General features: G+C 45.4%; 1 protein-coding gene across 17 annotated transcripts in view; it reads left to right on the top strand.

Annotated features, from left to right (window-relative positions):
* Positions 1-17,853, top strand: part of mycbp2 (MYC binding protein 2) — a 57,709-nt gene that overhangs the window by 12,445 nt on the left and 27,411 nt on the right. For 13 of the 17 annotated variants that reach the window (XM_027290805.1, XM_019257379.2, XM_019257386.2 and 10 more), the window contains exons 6-36: positions 959-1,201; positions 1,386-1,457; positions 1,587-1,683; positions 1,781-1,854; positions 4,381-4,519; positions 5,054-5,130; positions 6,992-7,196; positions 7,301-7,465; positions 7,655-7,813; positions 7,915-8,119; positions 8,219-8,364; positions 8,785-8,895; positions 9,232-9,336; positions 11,562-11,681; positions 11,789-11,870; positions 12,002-12,119; positions 12,248-12,606; positions 12,690-12,862; positions 13,046-13,171; positions 13,413-13,540; positions 13,917-14,008; positions 14,103-14,237; positions 14,325-14,408; positions 14,652-14,748; positions 14,844-15,036; positions 15,265-15,539; positions 15,627-15,848; positions 15,942-16,133; positions 16,780-16,986; positions 17,082-17,219; positions 17,599-17,777. In XM_027290805.1, the coding sequence (XP_027146606.1) occupies positions 959-1,201; positions 1,386-1,457; positions 1,587-1,683; positions 1,781-1,854; positions 4,381-4,519; positions 5,054-5,130; positions 6,992-7,196; positions 7,301-7,465; positions 7,655-7,813; positions 7,915-8,119; positions 8,219-8,364; positions 8,785-8,895; positions 9,232-9,336; positions 11,562-11,681; positions 11,789-11,870; positions 12,002-12,119; positions 12,248-12,606; positions 12,690-12,862; positions 13,046-13,171; positions 13,413-13,540; positions 13,917-14,008; positions 14,103-14,237; positions 14,325-14,408; positions 14,652-14,748; positions 14,844-15,036; positions 15,265-15,539; positions 15,627-15,848; positions 15,942-16,133; positions 16,780-16,986; positions 17,082-17,219; positions 17,599-17,777 (4,718 nt within the window). The remainder of the gene's footprint in view (positions 1-958; positions 1,202-1,385; positions 1,458-1,586; positions 1,684-1,780; positions 1,855-4,380; positions 4,520-5,053; positions 5,131-6,991; positions 7,197-7,300; positions 7,466-7,654; positions 7,814-7,914; positions 8,120-8,218; positions 8,365-8,784; positions 8,896-9,231; positions 9,337-11,561; positions 11,682-11,788; positions 11,871-12,001; positions 12,120-12,247; positions 12,607-12,689; positions 12,863-13,045; positions 13,172-13,412; positions 13,541-13,916; positions 14,009-14,102; positions 14,238-14,324; positions 14,409-14,651; positions 14,749-14,843; positions 15,037-15,264; positions 15,540-15,626; positions 15,849-15,941; positions 16,134-16,779; positions 16,987-17,081; positions 17,220-17,598; positions 17,778-17,853) is intronic. The other 4 variants (XM_019257378.2, XM_010733994.3, XM_019257383.2 and 1 more) reach the window with 3 other exon arrangements.

Here is a 17,853-nt window from a genome sequence, read left to right as displayed (position 1 = left end):
TATCAGCCTGTCCACACATGCCGGGCTCCTCCTGGCACATGTAACGACGGATCAGATCTTCATGCTGGCCACCTGTTCTTTAACACGGAACGAATGTATTTATCTCAGGAGAGGAACGCCAGGTGATCCCCGTGTTTGTACTCGGTAAAGCACAAGCTGGAATAACGTTGTTGTTGTTGTCCTGTTTTCTGATCAGCCGCCACCAAAACATTTGTACCCATCTATGATCCAAGTTTTTTCCTAGGGCATTTTCGAAGGGTAAAATAACATCCGGCTCCTCTGTATATTTGCTTTAGAGCAGAGAGGCTCGGGGGAGTGTCTGGACAGCACAAATTGAGTTTTGGAAAATGTCAAGCCACTCACGATTCTCCCGTTTGATTTCGTTAGCCTTCCTGCATTCTTGCGTCAATTAGCCGGTCTTCTGTTCGCTTCGATCTCCGGCCTGTCCTCTCTTTTCTCTTTTAGCAGCGTACTTTAGTTTGTGACCATAAAAATGTTCCTTTAACCTGCACACGGACAAAGTTCCCACACTTTAACAGAGCTGCAGACTTCATAGCCTCATACAGTTATCCCCCACAGATGCAGCTCTGTGTGTGTGAGAGTGTTTTTTTCCCGGTTGCTCATCTTTTAGGCATCGACTGCACTGTGAGTCATCACAATGGCAGACGGGCTGATGGGAAGTGTGGGTTTACGTGCCTGTGTGTTTGTTTATGTGTGAACAGTGAGATCAGAGATGTGTGTGTTACACCTGCCACAGAAGTGTGTGTGTGTGAAAACAAAACATGCACAAGTACAGTAACCACAGTCTCAGCTGCTAATACGAGAATCTGACTCGATCAGCAAGAAGAAGCTCGCCAGCCACTTCCCCCTGGTGCATAAAACACACCTCATTATGTCACATTACAAGTCTGCGGTTGTGCGATCTCTCACCATCCGCGTCCTCCCTAAATCTCGCCAGGTGCCCACCATACTGAACGCACTACAGAGGAGCGTGCAGGCCGTCCTGGTGGGAAAGATCCAGATCCAGGATTGGTTCGGGAACGGCATCAAACGCGCAGCCCTGATGAACAAGTGGGTCCTGAAAGAGGTGGCCATTGACGAGGACGAGCGCTGCCTTCTGCAGACTGACGGGTCCTTCCTGTACTTGCTCTGCAAGGATGGACTCTACAAAGTGGGCTCTGGATACAGCGGCACTGTCAGGGTACGAAGCACGCAAAGCTGCATATGTCCAGAATATCTCCAGCAGCTAGCAGCAGTTTTACGATTCTCTCTTGTTATAAATAGATGAATGACCGACATTGAATGCCAGCGTTTGTAGTCGTCTGTTGAGTTAAGGTTTGCCAGTGTTTGTGATTGTCTACTCGTGTGTTATGAACGCCTCACAGGGCCACGTGTACAACTCCACGTCTCGTATCAGGAATCGGAAAGAGAAGAGGTCATGGCTGGGCTTTGCTCAGGTAGGTTTTCATTAAGATCGAGTATGTAGAAATGTTCAGGTCACACTTGAACTTAGAGTTGACCTTCATGTGACTTCAGGGATTTTGGTGATTTGCCATCAGCAGCAGTGTTTGTGTTGTGTCTTTAAGGGGTACTTGTTGTATCGGGACACGAGTAACCACACAATGTCAGCCATCAAGATCAACCCTGAGACTCTGGAGCACGAGGGGACCGTCTCCATGCCAGGTGAAAACTATTTTATTTGTCTTGTTTCAGAAATGGAATGAAGTCATGAAAGTTCCCGTTAACAAAATGTCGGGCGTCGCTCTGATCGTCTTTGCAGGTCAACATTCAGACGGACAGAACATCATCTTCACAGACGGAGAGTACATCAACCAGATCGCAGCCTGCAAAGACGTACGTTTTAACGTTGCTCCTCATCGCCATGACAACACAAAATAACATGCATCATCTATCTTAGGGCCGAATTCCACCGGGCACGATTGCGATCCAACTGTCTGAGCCGATCGTATCCGTTCCAGTCAATGTTTCGAACCCCATCAGAAGTGCCACGGTCTGTTTCAGAAGTGAAGCTAAGCTCGACTCCCCCCGAGAATACGAGACAATTTCTGCAGCACAAGCAGTCTGCGTGAATCTGCACAGATCAGATCGAGCTGGCAGGAAGTCAGATGCAGGAACTTCCGAACATAAAAACAACAACAATTTAACTATGTAGCATATTTACATATTTACATATTTAGAGGCTCCCAAATCTGAGCCAGTTAACAAAGTCTGACGGGCAAAATGCTTCTGAAAGAGCGGTATAACTTCTGGTGGGGTTTGAAGTCGTGTCTGCAATGTGACGGAGGCATGCCTGGTCTGGTTTTGGTTTTAGGCTCTTCAAGAAAATAAATTTTAAATTTGCTCAACATCAGTGGGGAATTAATTAATTCAACCCAGCAAAGAAACTCAGCTGTACCGCCCTTCTCTGCTGGAAGCGAGGTGGAGAAAGCTGACTTTATTTTGCTCTTACAAGATTGTAGTAGTGCTAAATTCAGTGCTTGAATAGTCACTGACTCATCCTGAACTACATTACAGAGGTTAAGTTATGTGCTGATAGAGTCAATCATAATCTCAGTGATTCCTATTGAAGGAAAAGCATCTTTGTCCGTCGTCACCTTCTTTCTACAGCACGATCAAACCACTTTTTTATCACGTGCCTTTATAAAAAAACAAATCTTTTGTTAGTTAACACGAGCGCCGTGAAGCAGCTGTCACTTCTCCTGCTCTTTAGGCCCTAACCTCAGATTCAAGAGGCCTCAGCTGATCACCAGCTGTGCCACAGCGAGGAGGGAGGGGTGCATCTGTGTCTGTGTTTATATGTGCACGAGTGTGTTGGGTATATGTGGGCGTGGCAGAGAGGACAGTGGCACCAGATGTGGGTATATTCTCCAGAGAGCTTAATCTCTCAAGCAGTTATCTGCATAAGCACTCTGTAACGTGAGTGTGGGGGGAGGGGAAATGTGAAGTCTGTGTATGTGTGCCGCCGCAGCTCGCTTTCCTCCCGGAGAGTAGTCTCAAGGCTAATCAAGGGGCGGGGTACCGGGTGGGGGGAGTCCTCAGAAGCTACATGCATTTTAAATGAGCCAGCCCCGGTCGAGGAAAACCAAGTGCAGTGATGGGGGGTTTGATGGGAAGAGGTAGGAGGCGACGTAGGGAGGAAAAGTCACCATCATCTTCTCGCCTAAATAATTACTTTGGTTGCCATTTTTATACTAAATTTCCCACCCTGGGATAGGAGGAGCGCTTATTTAATCATTTGAGTGGCAGATGTGCTCCACACAAAGAACAAGAGATGAGTTCGTGAAAACCCGGACCATCCCCACACTATCCGTCATCATTTTTATATCCACGTTATCTCTCGGTTATTCCCTCTAAACCACGTCTCCGGCAGTTGCATCATCCGTTATGTTTTGCGCGCGACAAACTGTGACAGTAAAAGACCGTAAAATATGACATCAGTGTTTTTCTGTATAATTAACAGTCTCTAGTATAAATTACGGTATAACCATTTCTAAATTACGGTAAAAGGATATATTTATTTTTCATATTTTAAAACATGTTTAGATTTTACAATGAAATACTGCCAAACCATGACAGAAAAAAAACATGCCATTAAATAATATGGTGTTTTACTGAATACTGTAAAACACAGACATATTTTAAAACCTTTATTTATACGGCATTTTAAGAGAATGTATACAGAATAGAGTAGTATTTTAAAATGTCATTAAATATTACAGTGTTTTTCTGTATAACAGATGACAGTCTCTAGTATAAAATAATACATAAATGCTCCATAAATAAAGGTTTTGAAATATAGCTGTATACAGGAAAACCCAGTCATGGCTCATGGCGTATTTTATGGTGTTTTACTGTCGTTTTTTCGCTGTAAAATTGACATTTTTTACAGTGTAGCTAAGCTTTCTGCCACAAAATGACTTTACTATAGATCTTCTCCTCAAAAATGACAGCTGTGACAGTTGCGTCATCTGTTATGAGGTCTGCATTGAGAGTTGCGGCTCGGTGTTGCATCCTTCGTGCTGTTGTTAAGATAAATGGACACTGGTTGTGGGTTTAAGTTGCTAAAAGCACTCTTAAAATATGTATGCACAGATTTTGTAACTCCAAGCCACACCTCCCCTCGTAGATGACTCAAACATACTGCAGCTACAGTTGATAATCCATGTTTTAATCCGAATAATGTATGTCAGAAATCATTCAGCTGTTCATTCTAAGGGCTCCATCAAATTCGGTCAGATATGTTTTCATTAAATCTTGTGTCCTAACTCTGTTAGACAGACTCTAAATTCCACACTGTAGCAATGTTGAGTCATGAAACTTAACAGCGGTTCCTCCTCCTGTTGGCTCTGACTCCTGCAGGATGGTTTCGTGGTGCGGATCTATACTATGAGCTCAGACCCGGCCCTGCAGCAGGAACTGCAGCTGAAGCTGGCAAGGAAATGTCTTCACGCCTGCGGCATCTCTCTCTTTGACCTCGAGAAGGATCTGCACATCATCAGTAAGTGATATTAAAATATCTGTTGGAGGCAAACACACACCAGATCCAGGACTTTTCATGCTATAGAGCCTCTTTCACACAGATCTAGACATTACCCAGAGGAGCTATATGTAAGAATGCACTGCCCCGACACTAAACAGACTTTACCCTGCCACGGTATGAAGTCTGTGTAATATCCCATTGAGCAGCTGATTGTCCAGAGAATTCGCAGTGAGCGAGTGGGCGTGTTGATGACGTTTCTACTGCCACATGTAAACAAAACACCATTTCCACATTGTGCTTTTTGCGTCACGTCCTGCCTCGTGCACGCTCTACCCACTCGCCTAAATCAAACAGTATTTCCAGTAGGCTCCATGTGTGAAAGGGCAACTCCGGACAACGTCCTGACCCGATTCTCCAGACACTGTCTCCGCAGTTCACATGAGAAAGCGGCTTATGTGTTCCGACAAGGCTGCAAACGTGTCCGACCTTGTTCAAAACTCAAAAAATCACACATCCCAACCTTTAGTGTCATCGTGTTGTCCTCTCTCTCAGGTACGGGCTTTGATGAAGAGGCAGCGCTGCTCGGAGCCGGCAGGGAGTTTGCTCTGATGAAAACTGCCTCAGGAAAGGTGAGAGTGAACATCTTTTCTGACATTTTAACAAAAACGAAAACTGGAACAGACTCAACCGCTGAGCTCCAACAAGCTTTTGTCTCGCTGTTGACAGGACGGGCACTTTAGAAGGTGAAACAAGGAAATAAAAAGCTCTAAATTAATTAGGTTTTCTTTCTTCTATGTGGCCGCTTATAAAAATTAACATTCCCTTAGTTCATGACATCTGTATGTAGTTAGCTGTAGTCAGATTTTCCTCGGATCTCATCGTCTTGTGGCCCTTGATGCTAAATTGTCTTTAAATAATGCGAAATGAAGCAGCAGGATGTCTCGTGGTCTTTGCACTGTTTACTCTGCTCTGGACTCATGAGTGATTATATGCACCCTGAGCTCGTGAAGTGATGCCCGTGCTTAACTAACCGGAAGTGATTAGAGTATTTCACCCAGCTAAGCAGCAGCTCTGACTTGTAGTGTAATGTCCACTTTGAGGAAAACACACCAGGGCTCACTGCAAGTGTGTAACTACTGTTGTTTATGAACTTCTATAAAAGCAGAAACACAAACGTGAATATAAGTATTGGTAGAGTAAACAGCAGAGATATTATGAGCGTGTCTCAGACTGCAGGGCGTTTGTAATCGACCCATCACTGTAGGGAGAAAACGTTTTCTTCAGGAAGATTTCTCACATTTTCATGCAGGCCGTCTTGGTGAGAGGAGAATGCTAACTATGTAGTTTGTTTGGGGGTGTGGAGGGTGTGGTTGTGTGCACTATAGGTGTGGTACAGTGCAGTGTGCTTCTTTTGTAGATAGCAGTCCAGGGCAGTTAGTTGTCTGTTGCACATTTCTGGGTCTGTAATCTCACAGCGCACTTTATCTGCAGATTAACTCTAACCCAGACCGGCTGGATGGGTAAAAATAGGAGCAGCTGACCTGTATCTCACCACAAAGTTCACTCATCACTTGTGCTGGACATTAGGCCGGACGTGTGATATTAGGATAAGAGTCAAAGGCCGGCTGTTTACGGGTTTACAAGCCGTGTGCTCTCTGCATGCAATGCTGTTGTGATTGCATAATTTGTCAGATGATTTGAGTCATAAAGACTTCTTTCACCCCCAGCAGCAGCTTTTGTACACGTATCTGTGATTTGAATGGTGAAATACTACAAAGACGAGCTAATGCCGCGTTCAGACTGAAAATAACATTTCATGCTCTTAGTGAGTGTCCTCGCTAAGAGCACCGTGTTGATGTAGCGGAGATGTTTGTTGCCACAGTGGCCTCCGGCAAAAGATGTCAGACAATTTAACCCTACACTGTCGAGAAAAAACGACAGCTATTGTTTTACGGTAAAAAACTGTCGCCGGAATTTTACCGTAATAAATGCAATATAAATATTCCTAATATTACAGTAAAAGGATATTAGTACTGCTGATTTCACGTTTGAGGTTGGCGTTTTATTCCATATTTTAAAATGTCTGTAGAGTTTCCCTCTGTACAGTAAAACACGGACATATTTGAAAACCCTTATTTATATGGTATTTTAAGGGAATTTATGCAGAATAAAGTCGTATTTTAAAATATGCCTTTAAGTATTACAGTATTTTACTGTGTAATGAACAGTCTCCAATATAAAGTACTACTTTATTCCATACAAATTTCCTTAAAATGCTGCATAAATAAAGGTTTTGAAATATTACTGTATACAGGAAAACATGATTTGACAGTTTTTCACCGTAAAATCTACAGACATTTTTTTTTAGAGTGCTAAGCTTTTTGCCACAAAATGGATTTTCTACAGATCCTCAACTCCTCAAAAAGGACAGCCATGAGCAAACAATTTCTTATTCCTAATCTTTTGCATGTGTTTGGTCCTTCCTCACAGATTTACTACACAGGAAAGTACCAAAGTCTCGGTATAAAGCAGGGCGGCCCGTCAGCAGGGAAATGGGTGGAACTGCCCGTCACAAAATCCCCCAAGATCTCTCAGTTCTCAGTCGGCCACGATGGATCTCATGCACTGCTGGTGGCCGAAGATGGAAGTGTGTTCTTCACAGGTTCTGCCAGCAAGGGCGAGGACGGAGAGTCCAGTAAGACCATTTGCAAAATATCTACTTTAACACAGAATCAAAGCTGCCTCAGTTCAAATTCTGACGGTGATGTCTGTTTTTGTTTTCGTTTTCTTCCTCTGCAGCTAAAAGTCGCAGACAGCCCAAGCCGTACAAGCCCAAGAAGATGATCAAATTAGAGACCAAGACAGCAGTGTACACAGCGTGTAACAACGGCAGCAGCAGCATCGTCACTAAGGACGGAGAGCTCTACATGTTTGGCAAAGATGCTATTTACAGTGACAGCACCTGTGAGTTAACTAGGACATTTCAGATCCTCAACTTCAGGGAATTTTTGAGATATTTTAATAGTTTGATGTCACCGTCTACATTTCTTTGATAGAGACAGATGAAAGACCTTCAGAATAAACATATGTCTATAAATATTCGTCTGTTTGAAGCCACGTTAGTCACTTTCATCATTACTTTTCTCTCCACAGGCCAGGTGACAGACCTGAAAGGTCACTTTGTAACTCAGGTTGCCATGGGTAAGGCCCATACGTGTGTTCTGACCAAGAGTGGTGAAGTGTGGACATTCGGGGTGAATAACAAGGGTCAGTGTGGCAGAGACACTGGATCCATGAGCCAGGCAGGGAAAGGTGAGCACATGGATAAACAGATGCACATTTCAACTTGCTGCATATTGTGCTACGCTCAACCTGATGGCGTGTGTGTGTGCTTGTTTTTGTTGTTGTTGTAGCGTTTGGCGTAGAGAGCATGGCCACGGCCATGGACGAAGACCTGGAGGACGAGCTGGAAGAGAAGGAAGAGAAGAGCATGATGTGTCAGCCGGGCATGCACAAGTGGAAGCTGGACCAGTGCATGGTCTGCACGGTGTGTGGAGACTGCACCGGTTACGGCGCTAGCTGTGTTAGCAGTGGACGCCCAGACAGAGTACCAGGAGGGTAAGAAGACACAACAACTGGAAGCCAGTTGGAATGCTATGATGATCTATAGGAATATAATATTTTTTTCTGTCTCTGTTTGCATCTCTCTGTTACCAGCATCTGCGGCTGTGGGTCTGGAGAGTCTGGCTGCTCGGCATGTGGGTGTTGCAAGGCCTGCGCCAGGGAGCTGGATGGCCAGGAGGCCAGACAGAGAGGCATCTTTGATGCCGTGAAGGAGATGATTCCACTGGACTTGCTGCTTGGTATGCCAGCTGATCATCTTACATGACTTCATGTTCTCTCCCCTTGCATCGCTCTGTCATTCACACAGTATCTACATCACATCCTCCGCTCATGTTCTGCTGATTAAAACGACGTCTGTAATCGATCAGAATAACTGACCGTCTCGAGCAGAGATGCTGTACGTCCTCCTCAACTACACCAGCGCGCTGTCTGTTGCTTGGATGCAGTGTTTCGTCGTCGCTCATCCTTTTTTTTTGTTGTTTTTATTCTTGTGTTGTGCAGAGTCATTGCTTCTCCATCACGTCTCTCCATCATTCATTGATGTGTGTCTTGTTTTGTTCTGCTCTGCTTCATCTTCCCTCCTCTTCCTCCTCCTCCTCCTCCTCCTCGTCCTGCATCCTGTCTGGGCTGCCTGTACCTGGGGCCTTTTATGTTTTCAGCTGTGCCTGTCCCTCCCCCTCCAGGAGTAAACATTGAGGAGCACATTCAGATCCGTCAGGAGGAGAAACGGCAGAGGATTAACCGCCGGCACAGGCTGGAGGAAGGCAGAGGTACGGATTCGAGCTGCACAGAATGTTTTTACACTTTATGAAGTTCAGATTTCTATGACAGAGAATCAAACGCAGGGTCAGGGAGAGTGAGAAAGTGGGAGTGGAGGTTAATGCTAATAGCTACAAACACGATGTCCATCCCTCTTTTTTTTTAGTTTTGAATAACTTTCAGGTGCTGAGTCAGCTCGGGTGTTGTGCCTTGGTGACTTCCCCCTTGCTTGTGTCTTTAATTATTTTTCAGCGTGTGTGTGTGCATTGTTGTGGTGTAGTATTATTATGTGTTCTTTCCCATTTGTAAGCATTGTGCATGCATGTGAAAGTTTCTTTCTCCCCCAGGCCCCCTTGTTTTTCCTGGTCCCATTTTTATGAACCAGCGTGAGCAGGCCCTAGCCAGAATAAGACCCCTTCAGGCACTAAGGCATAAACGGGACAAGCACAAAGGTACTACGGTCTTCACTAACTCAACGGGTGCAGAGACACCCCCTTTTTTTGACTCATCTCCCAGTCTGGCTGTCCCGCCCACCTCCTCTCTCACTCTCTTGACGGCTGGACTCTTGTGTAGCGTCACCAGGTCTCATGGTAACAAACAGTGTAGCCTGTTGGCAGTAAGGACTCACTGTGACTCGCAGTGGGGAAATGACTGGGAAACCTTTAGACCGGGTCCAATCGCCTGGTTCCCTTTTTTGAATTTGACTAATTTTATGTTGTGTTAATTATTTTAACATAGGAAATTTGTTATACTAATTCATTTTCTGGGTTCTAATTCTCCGAGTTGGATGCCTGCTCTGCCCGCTGCTGCTGCTGCTGCTGTTGTTGTTTAGACCTAAATAGAAATCAATGGTCTTGTCTAACTGGATTTACCGTCAGCTCATGTCACTTCATGGGTACAACTGCAGCATTACAAGCAAGGCCAAACAGCGAGTGCTGGGGAGAGCAAGCTTTGACGCACAGGAAGCTGAGAAATACGACACAGATTGTTCTAATATTATAAAAATATAATGTTTATTACATTTTCCAGCCACAAAAAACAAACCTCCAACTACTTATGTGTTACACTTGAAGGCATGAGATCTAAGTACATCTACATCGACATACATTCATGTTCACACACACATATAAGGGAGCGCTCAGTCCCATCATAGTCGACAGCGATGCAGCAAATAAAATGACAATAATGTTTTGTTGAAAGAAAATAAACAAATAAAGATAATAAGTAAAATTAATATCCAACATTTATAACCCAGAAACGTCAGTTAGCCATTTTTCTTTATCGCCATCTATCATCTCTTTTAATATCTTAAAATTTAAATCTGTTTGATAGATATTCCATTGGTAGTAGCTCAAATGTCACGAGTAGATGGTGCATTATCAGGATTGTTAAATTTAAAATAAATGGATCAGACATGACTACCAAATCAATGAACATCAGAGATACATTTGTGAATGACAGTCATCCTGTATTTGTATTTGTTTTGCCCTCCTGAGTCGCAGCTACCTAGATCGTGGTCGTGGCAAACCGCCGTCCTCCAATCACAAGAAGGACGCACGACGGCGCCTTCATTTACTGTATTCAGAGCAAATTATACTTGAAGCATCAAACACCACGCACAAATAGCCACTATGAAACTTATAAATCTTTGAACTATGACTGGATGGATGCTTGCACAAATAAAGAGCTGGTACTTCTACATCTGCCTGTCTAAGCTGCTGCTGCTTTTCTTTCCGATAGGTGGTGAAGGTTTGAGTGGAACTGTTTTTTTCATGCCAGCATTGTGCCCTTGTTGATGCTAAATGTCCATCTAATATGTGAACCTTCTGAATAAGACCTGTTAAGGACGAGTGGCATGTTTAGTTGTTCCACTGTCACATGTGGAAACAATGATGCCACAGTGTAGCAGCAGTGGGTTCCTCTTTAATGTCTGTAAGGCTTTCTCCTTCATGGGTTTACACTCATGAAGACGCTCACGGACACTGGCGTTTCCATCTGTGACCTCCCAATTAGCTTTTAAGTGTGCTCCTGATTTTTATTTTTTTGTTGTTGCTGTGATTGAGAGTTCAACTTTCAATCCTCCCTCACAAACGTTTGGTCATGAGCCATTTTTCCTTTTTTAAGTTCAAGTATTAAAACTTAAAGCTGTTGTCTCATCCGGCTGGCCTCAGTTACAGAGGTGAACCGCAATAAGCTGGTTCCTGGTCCAAAAAGGTATTGACAGTCATTATATTTACTGTAATGCATGGGTCTCTGTCCAACTTTTTTCCCCACTCACACACACACCACAACTGTGACCTCTTACACAGGGCTCAGGGTAAACCAGATTTCCACGTCCTGATTGAACACAGACGGATGCTAAAAAAAGAGAATTAGATTTGCCGAACAAACAATCTTCTACATCTGCAATGGGACTGGTTGCCAAAAGCCTTTCTGTCATAGAGGTTTTGTTCCCTTGTTTCTATTTCGGCATGCTTTTTTCCCCCCCTTCTCTCCGTTTTCTTTTGAATCCTCTTTTCCCTCCAGCTCGGTTTTCCAGGACTGTGCGAGACATCCACCTCTGCGGTCTGAAGTTGCCGCTAAACTTCACTCTCTCTCTCTTTCTCTCTCTCTCTCTATCTCTCTCTTCCCCGTTGTTCTCTACTCAAATGTGCTGACTTGAGTGTTTGCCTCGTAGATGGTAGCAGCGAGCGCGGAGAGAAGGATGCCAGCAAAATCACCACCTACCCTCCGGGGGCAGTGAGATTTGACTGCGAACTGAGAGCTGTGCAGGTCAGCTGCGGCTTTCACCACTCGGGTAGGTTGATTTCCCTCACGGCTACTTCTGCTCGTGCATCGTCGGCATATATTGGTAACTCTGAAGTCAAGAGAGTGAGAATATAACAGTCACCTGTTGCTTCACAGTGGTGCTGATGGAGAACGGAGATGTCTACACATTTGGTTACGGCCAACACGGGCAGCTTGGACACGGAGACGTGAACTCCAGGTACTAAACATTCAAACACAAAGTCTGCTGTTGCTAGATGTGTGTTCATGAAAGCTAGCCACTTGGGTATTACAGGCCAGAGTTTCACTTTGTCATTTTAAAGTACTAAACTAGATATTTCTACCTGCCAGGGGTTCTCCAACTCTGGTGCAGGCGCTTCCAGGTCCCAGTATACAGGTGACGGCAGGCAGCAACCACACGGCCGTTCTCCTCATGGATGGACAGGTGTTTACATTCGGCAGCTTCTCGGTAAGACAAGCATCCCCCCTGTTATTATAATGTGAAAACAGCTGCTCGTTGAGATTCTTTAGGTAAAGATCACTGTACTGACCACAAACTGCTCTGGAGAGTGAATATACATCTTCTTGTTTTTCCAGAAAGGGCAGCTGGGTCGGCCCATCCTAGATATGCCCTACTGGAACGCCAAGCCGTCTCCAATGCCCAACATCGGTGCCAAATACGGACGAAAGGCCACCTGGATCGGCGCCAGCGGAGACCAGACGTTCCTGCGGATCGATGAGGCTCTTATCAACTCCCATGTCCTCGCTACTTCAGAGATCTTTGCCAGCAAACACATTATTGGCCTCGTGCCCTCCTCTGTGTCTGAACCGCCTCCATTTAAATCTTTGCTTATCAACAAAGTGGATGGAAGCTGCAGGACCTTCAATGACTCCGAGCAGGAGGACCTGCAGGGGTTCGGCCTGTGTCTGGACCCTGTGTATGATGTCATATGGAGGTCAGTAAAATGCAAATAGAGTGTACCATTCAACCCAAGTTTTAGGATTTAGTTTAACCTGTCCCCCTCTCTCCATGCTCCAGGTTTCTGCCAGCCTCAAGAGAGATGCTGTGCTACAACGCAGTGATAGCCGATGCGAGGATGCCCTCTGCCACAGATCTGCAGGCTCGCTGTAGCATCCTCAGTCCAGAGCTTGCATTGCCCTCAGGATCACATGCAACCACCACTCGCTCTCATGGAGCCCTACACATCCTCGGTAATCCCTCGCTCAAACCTTTCAGCAACATGTCTGAATCTTAGTGTCTTATGAATATGTACATGAAAGCTACAATTTGATCTGAGGCAGATTTGCTGTGAGATCGTGTGATCAAACAGTATGATGATGAATTGGAATCAAAGAGGAAATACTAAAAGGAAGTATACTGTGTTGTCCACTAAGGTTGCCTGGATACTCTGGCAGCCATGCAGGAGCTGAAAATGGGTGTAGCCAGCGCAGAGGAAGAAACCCAGGCGGTGATGAAGGTCTACTCCAAGGAGGACTACAGTGTGGTGAACCGCTTTGAGAGTAAGTGGGTTCTTTGTGCAGGATACATGTTAAATGATGTATGAAGTTACCAGAAGAGATAAGTTTGGTTTGTGATTATTTAACCTCAGTTACCTTAATTTTACCTTTTTTCAAGTTAAAGCTGCTGAAAATCTGAAACCTAAATATTCAGTTTATCGTCTTTAGTGATTTTAAAAGTGGATAAACAACTTCTCTGTAGGTTGCATATCCGTATTGATCGTGAGTGTGTGTGATGTTATAGGTCACGGTGGGGGTTGGGGCTACTCGGCGCACTCTGTGGAGGCCATCCGCTTCTGTGCTGATGCAGACATCCTGCTCGGTGGGCTTGGCCTCTTCGGGGGACGAGGGGAGTACACCGCCAAGATCAAGGTACGCTGTTGAATGCATTTGAATGCTTGCGTTGCTCCCAGTGCCCACACTTCAATCATGTAGCGTGTGCTGCTGCAGATCTTCTACTCAGGTGTCTCAAATGCACTAAATAAAAGTTACCCTGGACTGTCAGCTGGAATATTTTACTCAGTTTTCTGCTACAAATCCACAAAAAGAATTAGAGCACAGCTTTAAAAAATTGGAAAATCATTAAGTTGTGTGACCAACAGCTTTAAAAAATTGGAAAATCATTAAGTTGTGTGACCACAATCAATGCAAAGCTTGAATTATTGCATTGGTGTATATATAAACTCCCTAGAAATAATACAAGAGGAGCTGTTTCCAGTATATTAACCCTTGTCCTGTTGTTGTGCAGCTCTTTGAGCTCGGACCTGACGGCGGTGACCATGAGACAGACGGCGATCTGTTGGCTGAGACTGATGTGCTGGCTTACGACTGCGCCGCCAGGTAAAGTTTGACTTTGCCGATATGTTTTGGTGAGCTCACGGAAGTTTATGATCTCTGTATTTGCTGTTAATGTTGTTGTTTTTTGTTATTTTAGGGAGAAATATGCCATGATGTTCGATGAGCCGGTGCTGCTGCAGCTGGGCTGGTGGTATGTGGCGTGGGCTCGAGTGTCCGGGCCCAGCAGTGACTGCGGCTCACATGGACAGGCTACCATTACTACTGATGATGGGTAAAACCAATTCCATTTAAATGAATATGTTTAGTTTGCATAAGTACGAACATTAATCACAGCTCTTTTCATTTCTGTTTTTTTTAGTGTGGTCTTTCAGTTCAAGAGCTCCAAGAAGTCGAACAACGGTACAGATGTAAACGCGGGTCAAATACCTCAGCTTCTTTACAGGTGAGTCAAACTCCCTTAAGTTAATTAACAGCAATGCAAACTTATTTCATCTTGTCAAACGAATAATTTTAATGGCTTCTTTCTTTTGTCATTAAAGTTTTTATTAATTCAAACCTTAAAATAAACATAAACATCGACAGACAACATATGATGAGTTTTTACATACATCTTTTCATGATCTGTGAGTTGTATAAGGTGATTCCATAATTGGATTTAATTGCTTCTTTTGTATTTTAACATTAGGCTTCCTTCAAACGATGGCAATGCATCTAAAGGGAAACAGCAGACCAGTGAACCAGTCCACATCCTTAAGCGCTCATTCGCTCGCACAGTCTCAGTGGTGAGTACCGTCTCTGTGTTTTAAACAGTGTTTCACCTCCTCTCTGTCCAGAGCGTTGACAGGTGATTTTTTTTTTGTTTTGTTTTTGTGTGTAGGAGTGTTTCGAGTCTCTGCTGAGCATCCTTCACTGGAGCTGGACCACGTTGGTTTTGGGCGTGGAGGAGCTGCGAGGGCTGAAGGGCTTCCAGTACACGGCCACCCTGCTAGACCTGGAGAGGCTGCGCTTCGTGGGCACGTGTTGCCTCCGCCTGCTCAGGGTCTACATCTGTGAGATCTTCCCCATCGCTGGTAGGAATGCAGAGGAGTTAACATCGTTGTTACGCAGTGATCCACATTGATGCTGCTTCGAAACTATTAGAATAAGCCATGACGATGTTTCCTAAAACTGCTATGTTTGTGGCCTAGAAATCATTGAAGCCTCTACAGATAAAATAGTAGTGTAAAATAGTAAAACCTTTCTTTTATTCAGAGCGTAGCTTCTGATAAGGTCTCACGTTGTTTTTCTTTGATTTCTAGCCAGCACCAAAGCTGTAGTGGAGGAGTCGAGCAAGCTGGCAGAGTGCGTGGGAAAGACGCGCAGCCTGCTGAAGAAGATCCTGTCAGAAGGCATGGACAACTGCCTGACCAAGCTGGACAACGACCCCCAGGGCTACTTGTCCCAGCCTTTAACCCTGCTGGAAGCCGTGCTGCAGGAGTGTCACAACACCTTCACCGCCTGCTTCCATTCTTTCTACCCGACCCCAGCTCTGCAGTGGGCATGCCTCTGTGACCTGCTCAACTGCCTGGACCAGGTCGGTAACAGCAGACCGCGGCATAATTCCCCCTATTATTTATCTGTGATGTAGTGACACGTCTTGTGTTCCGTTCCTGTTTTTAAGGACATCGCCGAGGCCAACTTTCGAACATCCAGCAGCCGTCTGCTGGCGGCCGTGATGTCCGCTCTGTGCAACACCTCAGTCAAGCTGACGTCCATCCTGCCCATCGCGTACGACGGGGAAGTGCTGCTGCGTTCGCTGGTCAAACAAGTCAGCACGGAGAACGACTCTGCCCTCGCTCACCGCTTCCCCCTGCTGGTGGCCCACATGGAGAAACTAAGCCACGTGAGTATTTGCAATGTCGTGAACCCGCACATCATCAGGGATCAAAATGGTGGAGATGTTTCTGATGGATGGACCGTTTTTTACTCCCATTAGACGGAGGAGAACCTGATGGGCATGACCAGTTTCCGGGAGGTTCTGGAGAAGATGCTGGTGATCGTGGTGCTGCCGGTGAGGAAGAGTTTGAGGAAGGAGGTGGAGCTGTTCTCCCCGCACCTGGTCTCCAACACCTGTGGTCTGCTGGCCTCCATCGTCTCCGAGCTCACCGCCTCGGCCCTCGGCTCCGAGGTAACTTTAACTCCCACCGACAGCCGACTAAACTAAGACGTAGATGCGATCTGTCAGGGAGGCTGCACGTCTTCATCGTGCCATGTATTGTTATCAAACTATCTTTTCATGCGTGGGAAAAGATGTTTTTGCTGATTCATTAAGCAGCTGAGACAGATATCTGTCACTCTCCCTCACATTGTTCATTAATTTATCATCACTCTCTCTCTGTTCAAACGCATACCCATGTACTGCAGTCAGGACTTAAAGCTCCCGTTGTCATAGTGACTGGATGGCAGTTGTCGGCACCACTGCCCCCCCCCAGTCTGTTGTCAGGGAAACAACTCTTCCTCCCCAGAGCACCTGAAGAGGTCCCTCTGCAGTCGTGCCTGTGTCTCTGTAGTCAGCAGGCTGATATAAATAGTAACAGTTTGTATTTCGCCCAACACAAGATGTTTTTATTCTCAGTTTATTTCAGATGATGTATATTTTAGAGACCATCCATTTCCTCTGCACTGTTTTTGTCTCACATTGCTGATCCTCACATTTTTAAGCACGACTTTTATTCAGGATTTTATCGTTTGCTAATATTTGCTGATTCAGCTCTCGAGACGTGTCGGGTTTGATACGTTTGGCCGCATCTCTCATCGTGTCTTTGTGTCATCAGGTCGATGGGCTGAACTCGCTGCACTCCGTCAAAGCGTCTCCCAACCGTTTCACCAAAACGAGCCAGGGTCGGAGCTGGAACACGGGCAACGGCTCTCCGGACGCCATCTGCCTGACGGTGGACAAGCCGGGCGTTGTGCTGGTGGGCGTCTGTGTCTACGGCGGAGGGGGCATCCATGAGTATGAACTGGAGGTGCTGGCAGATGATGTAAGTCATCATGGATCATTTCCAGATTTATTCTTTTGTGGTATTTGATAGTTTTTTAACCATCTTTTTAAACACGTTTCTCCCTCTCATTTCAGGCACAGACGGAGCACCCGGGAGACTCAGCACATTCTCACAGGTGGACGTCCTTAGAGCTGGTGAAGGGCACCTACAGCACTGATGATTCTCCCAGCGATATCGCTGAGATCCGCCTTGACAAGGCTGTGCCACTCAAGGTACACAGAAACAATACATGCCTGGGGTTATAATTAGGTGTCGTGGTTATCACAGCGACACAGTTTGGGGTAGAGAGCCAAAGGCAATGCACCGGCCAACACTTGTCACTCAGGATCCCTCCCCCCACTGTGTGTGCCGTCATCCATGTAGTGTTTTAGGATGAAGTATCCCTTGAAGGTGGTTAGTAACTTGGTAAAAATATAAAGATGAGATCATAGTTCAGATCCTAGGCGTGAAGATTGAGGACAGGAATGTAGATGAGACATGAAGGAGATGTCCAGGTCTAGTGTAAGCCAGAGACTAGGTGGTTGCAAGAAGCCCAAGTGGTTAGGGTGTTGCTGTTGATATAGTCTCACTGATGACTGTATTCTCTTGCAGGAAGGGGTAAAGTACGCTGTCCGATTACGAAACTACGGCAGCCGGACGGCTAACGGCGATGGAGGTATGACCACGGTGCAGTGCTCTGACGGTATGTCCTTCACCTTCAGCACCTGCAGCTTGAGCAGCAACGGGACCAACCAGACCAGAGGACAGATCCCACAGATTCTCTACTACAGGTAAAACACGAAGCTGACACTTTGTAATATCTCATCTCTGAAGTATTTTTTTTATCTGACGTGAGTTTTTCTCGTG

The sequence above is a fragment of the Larimichthys crocea genome, chromosome XVIII, assembly GCF_000972845.2.
Source record: "Larimichthys crocea isolate SSNF chromosome XVIII, L_crocea_2.0, whole genome shotgun sequence".
Classification (NCBI taxonomy): Eukaryota; Metazoa; Chordata; class Actinopteri; family Sciaenidae; genus Larimichthys; species Larimichthys crocea.
Note: the sequence above shows the minus strand (reverse complement) of the source record. Positions and strands in the feature narration are given on the sequence as shown.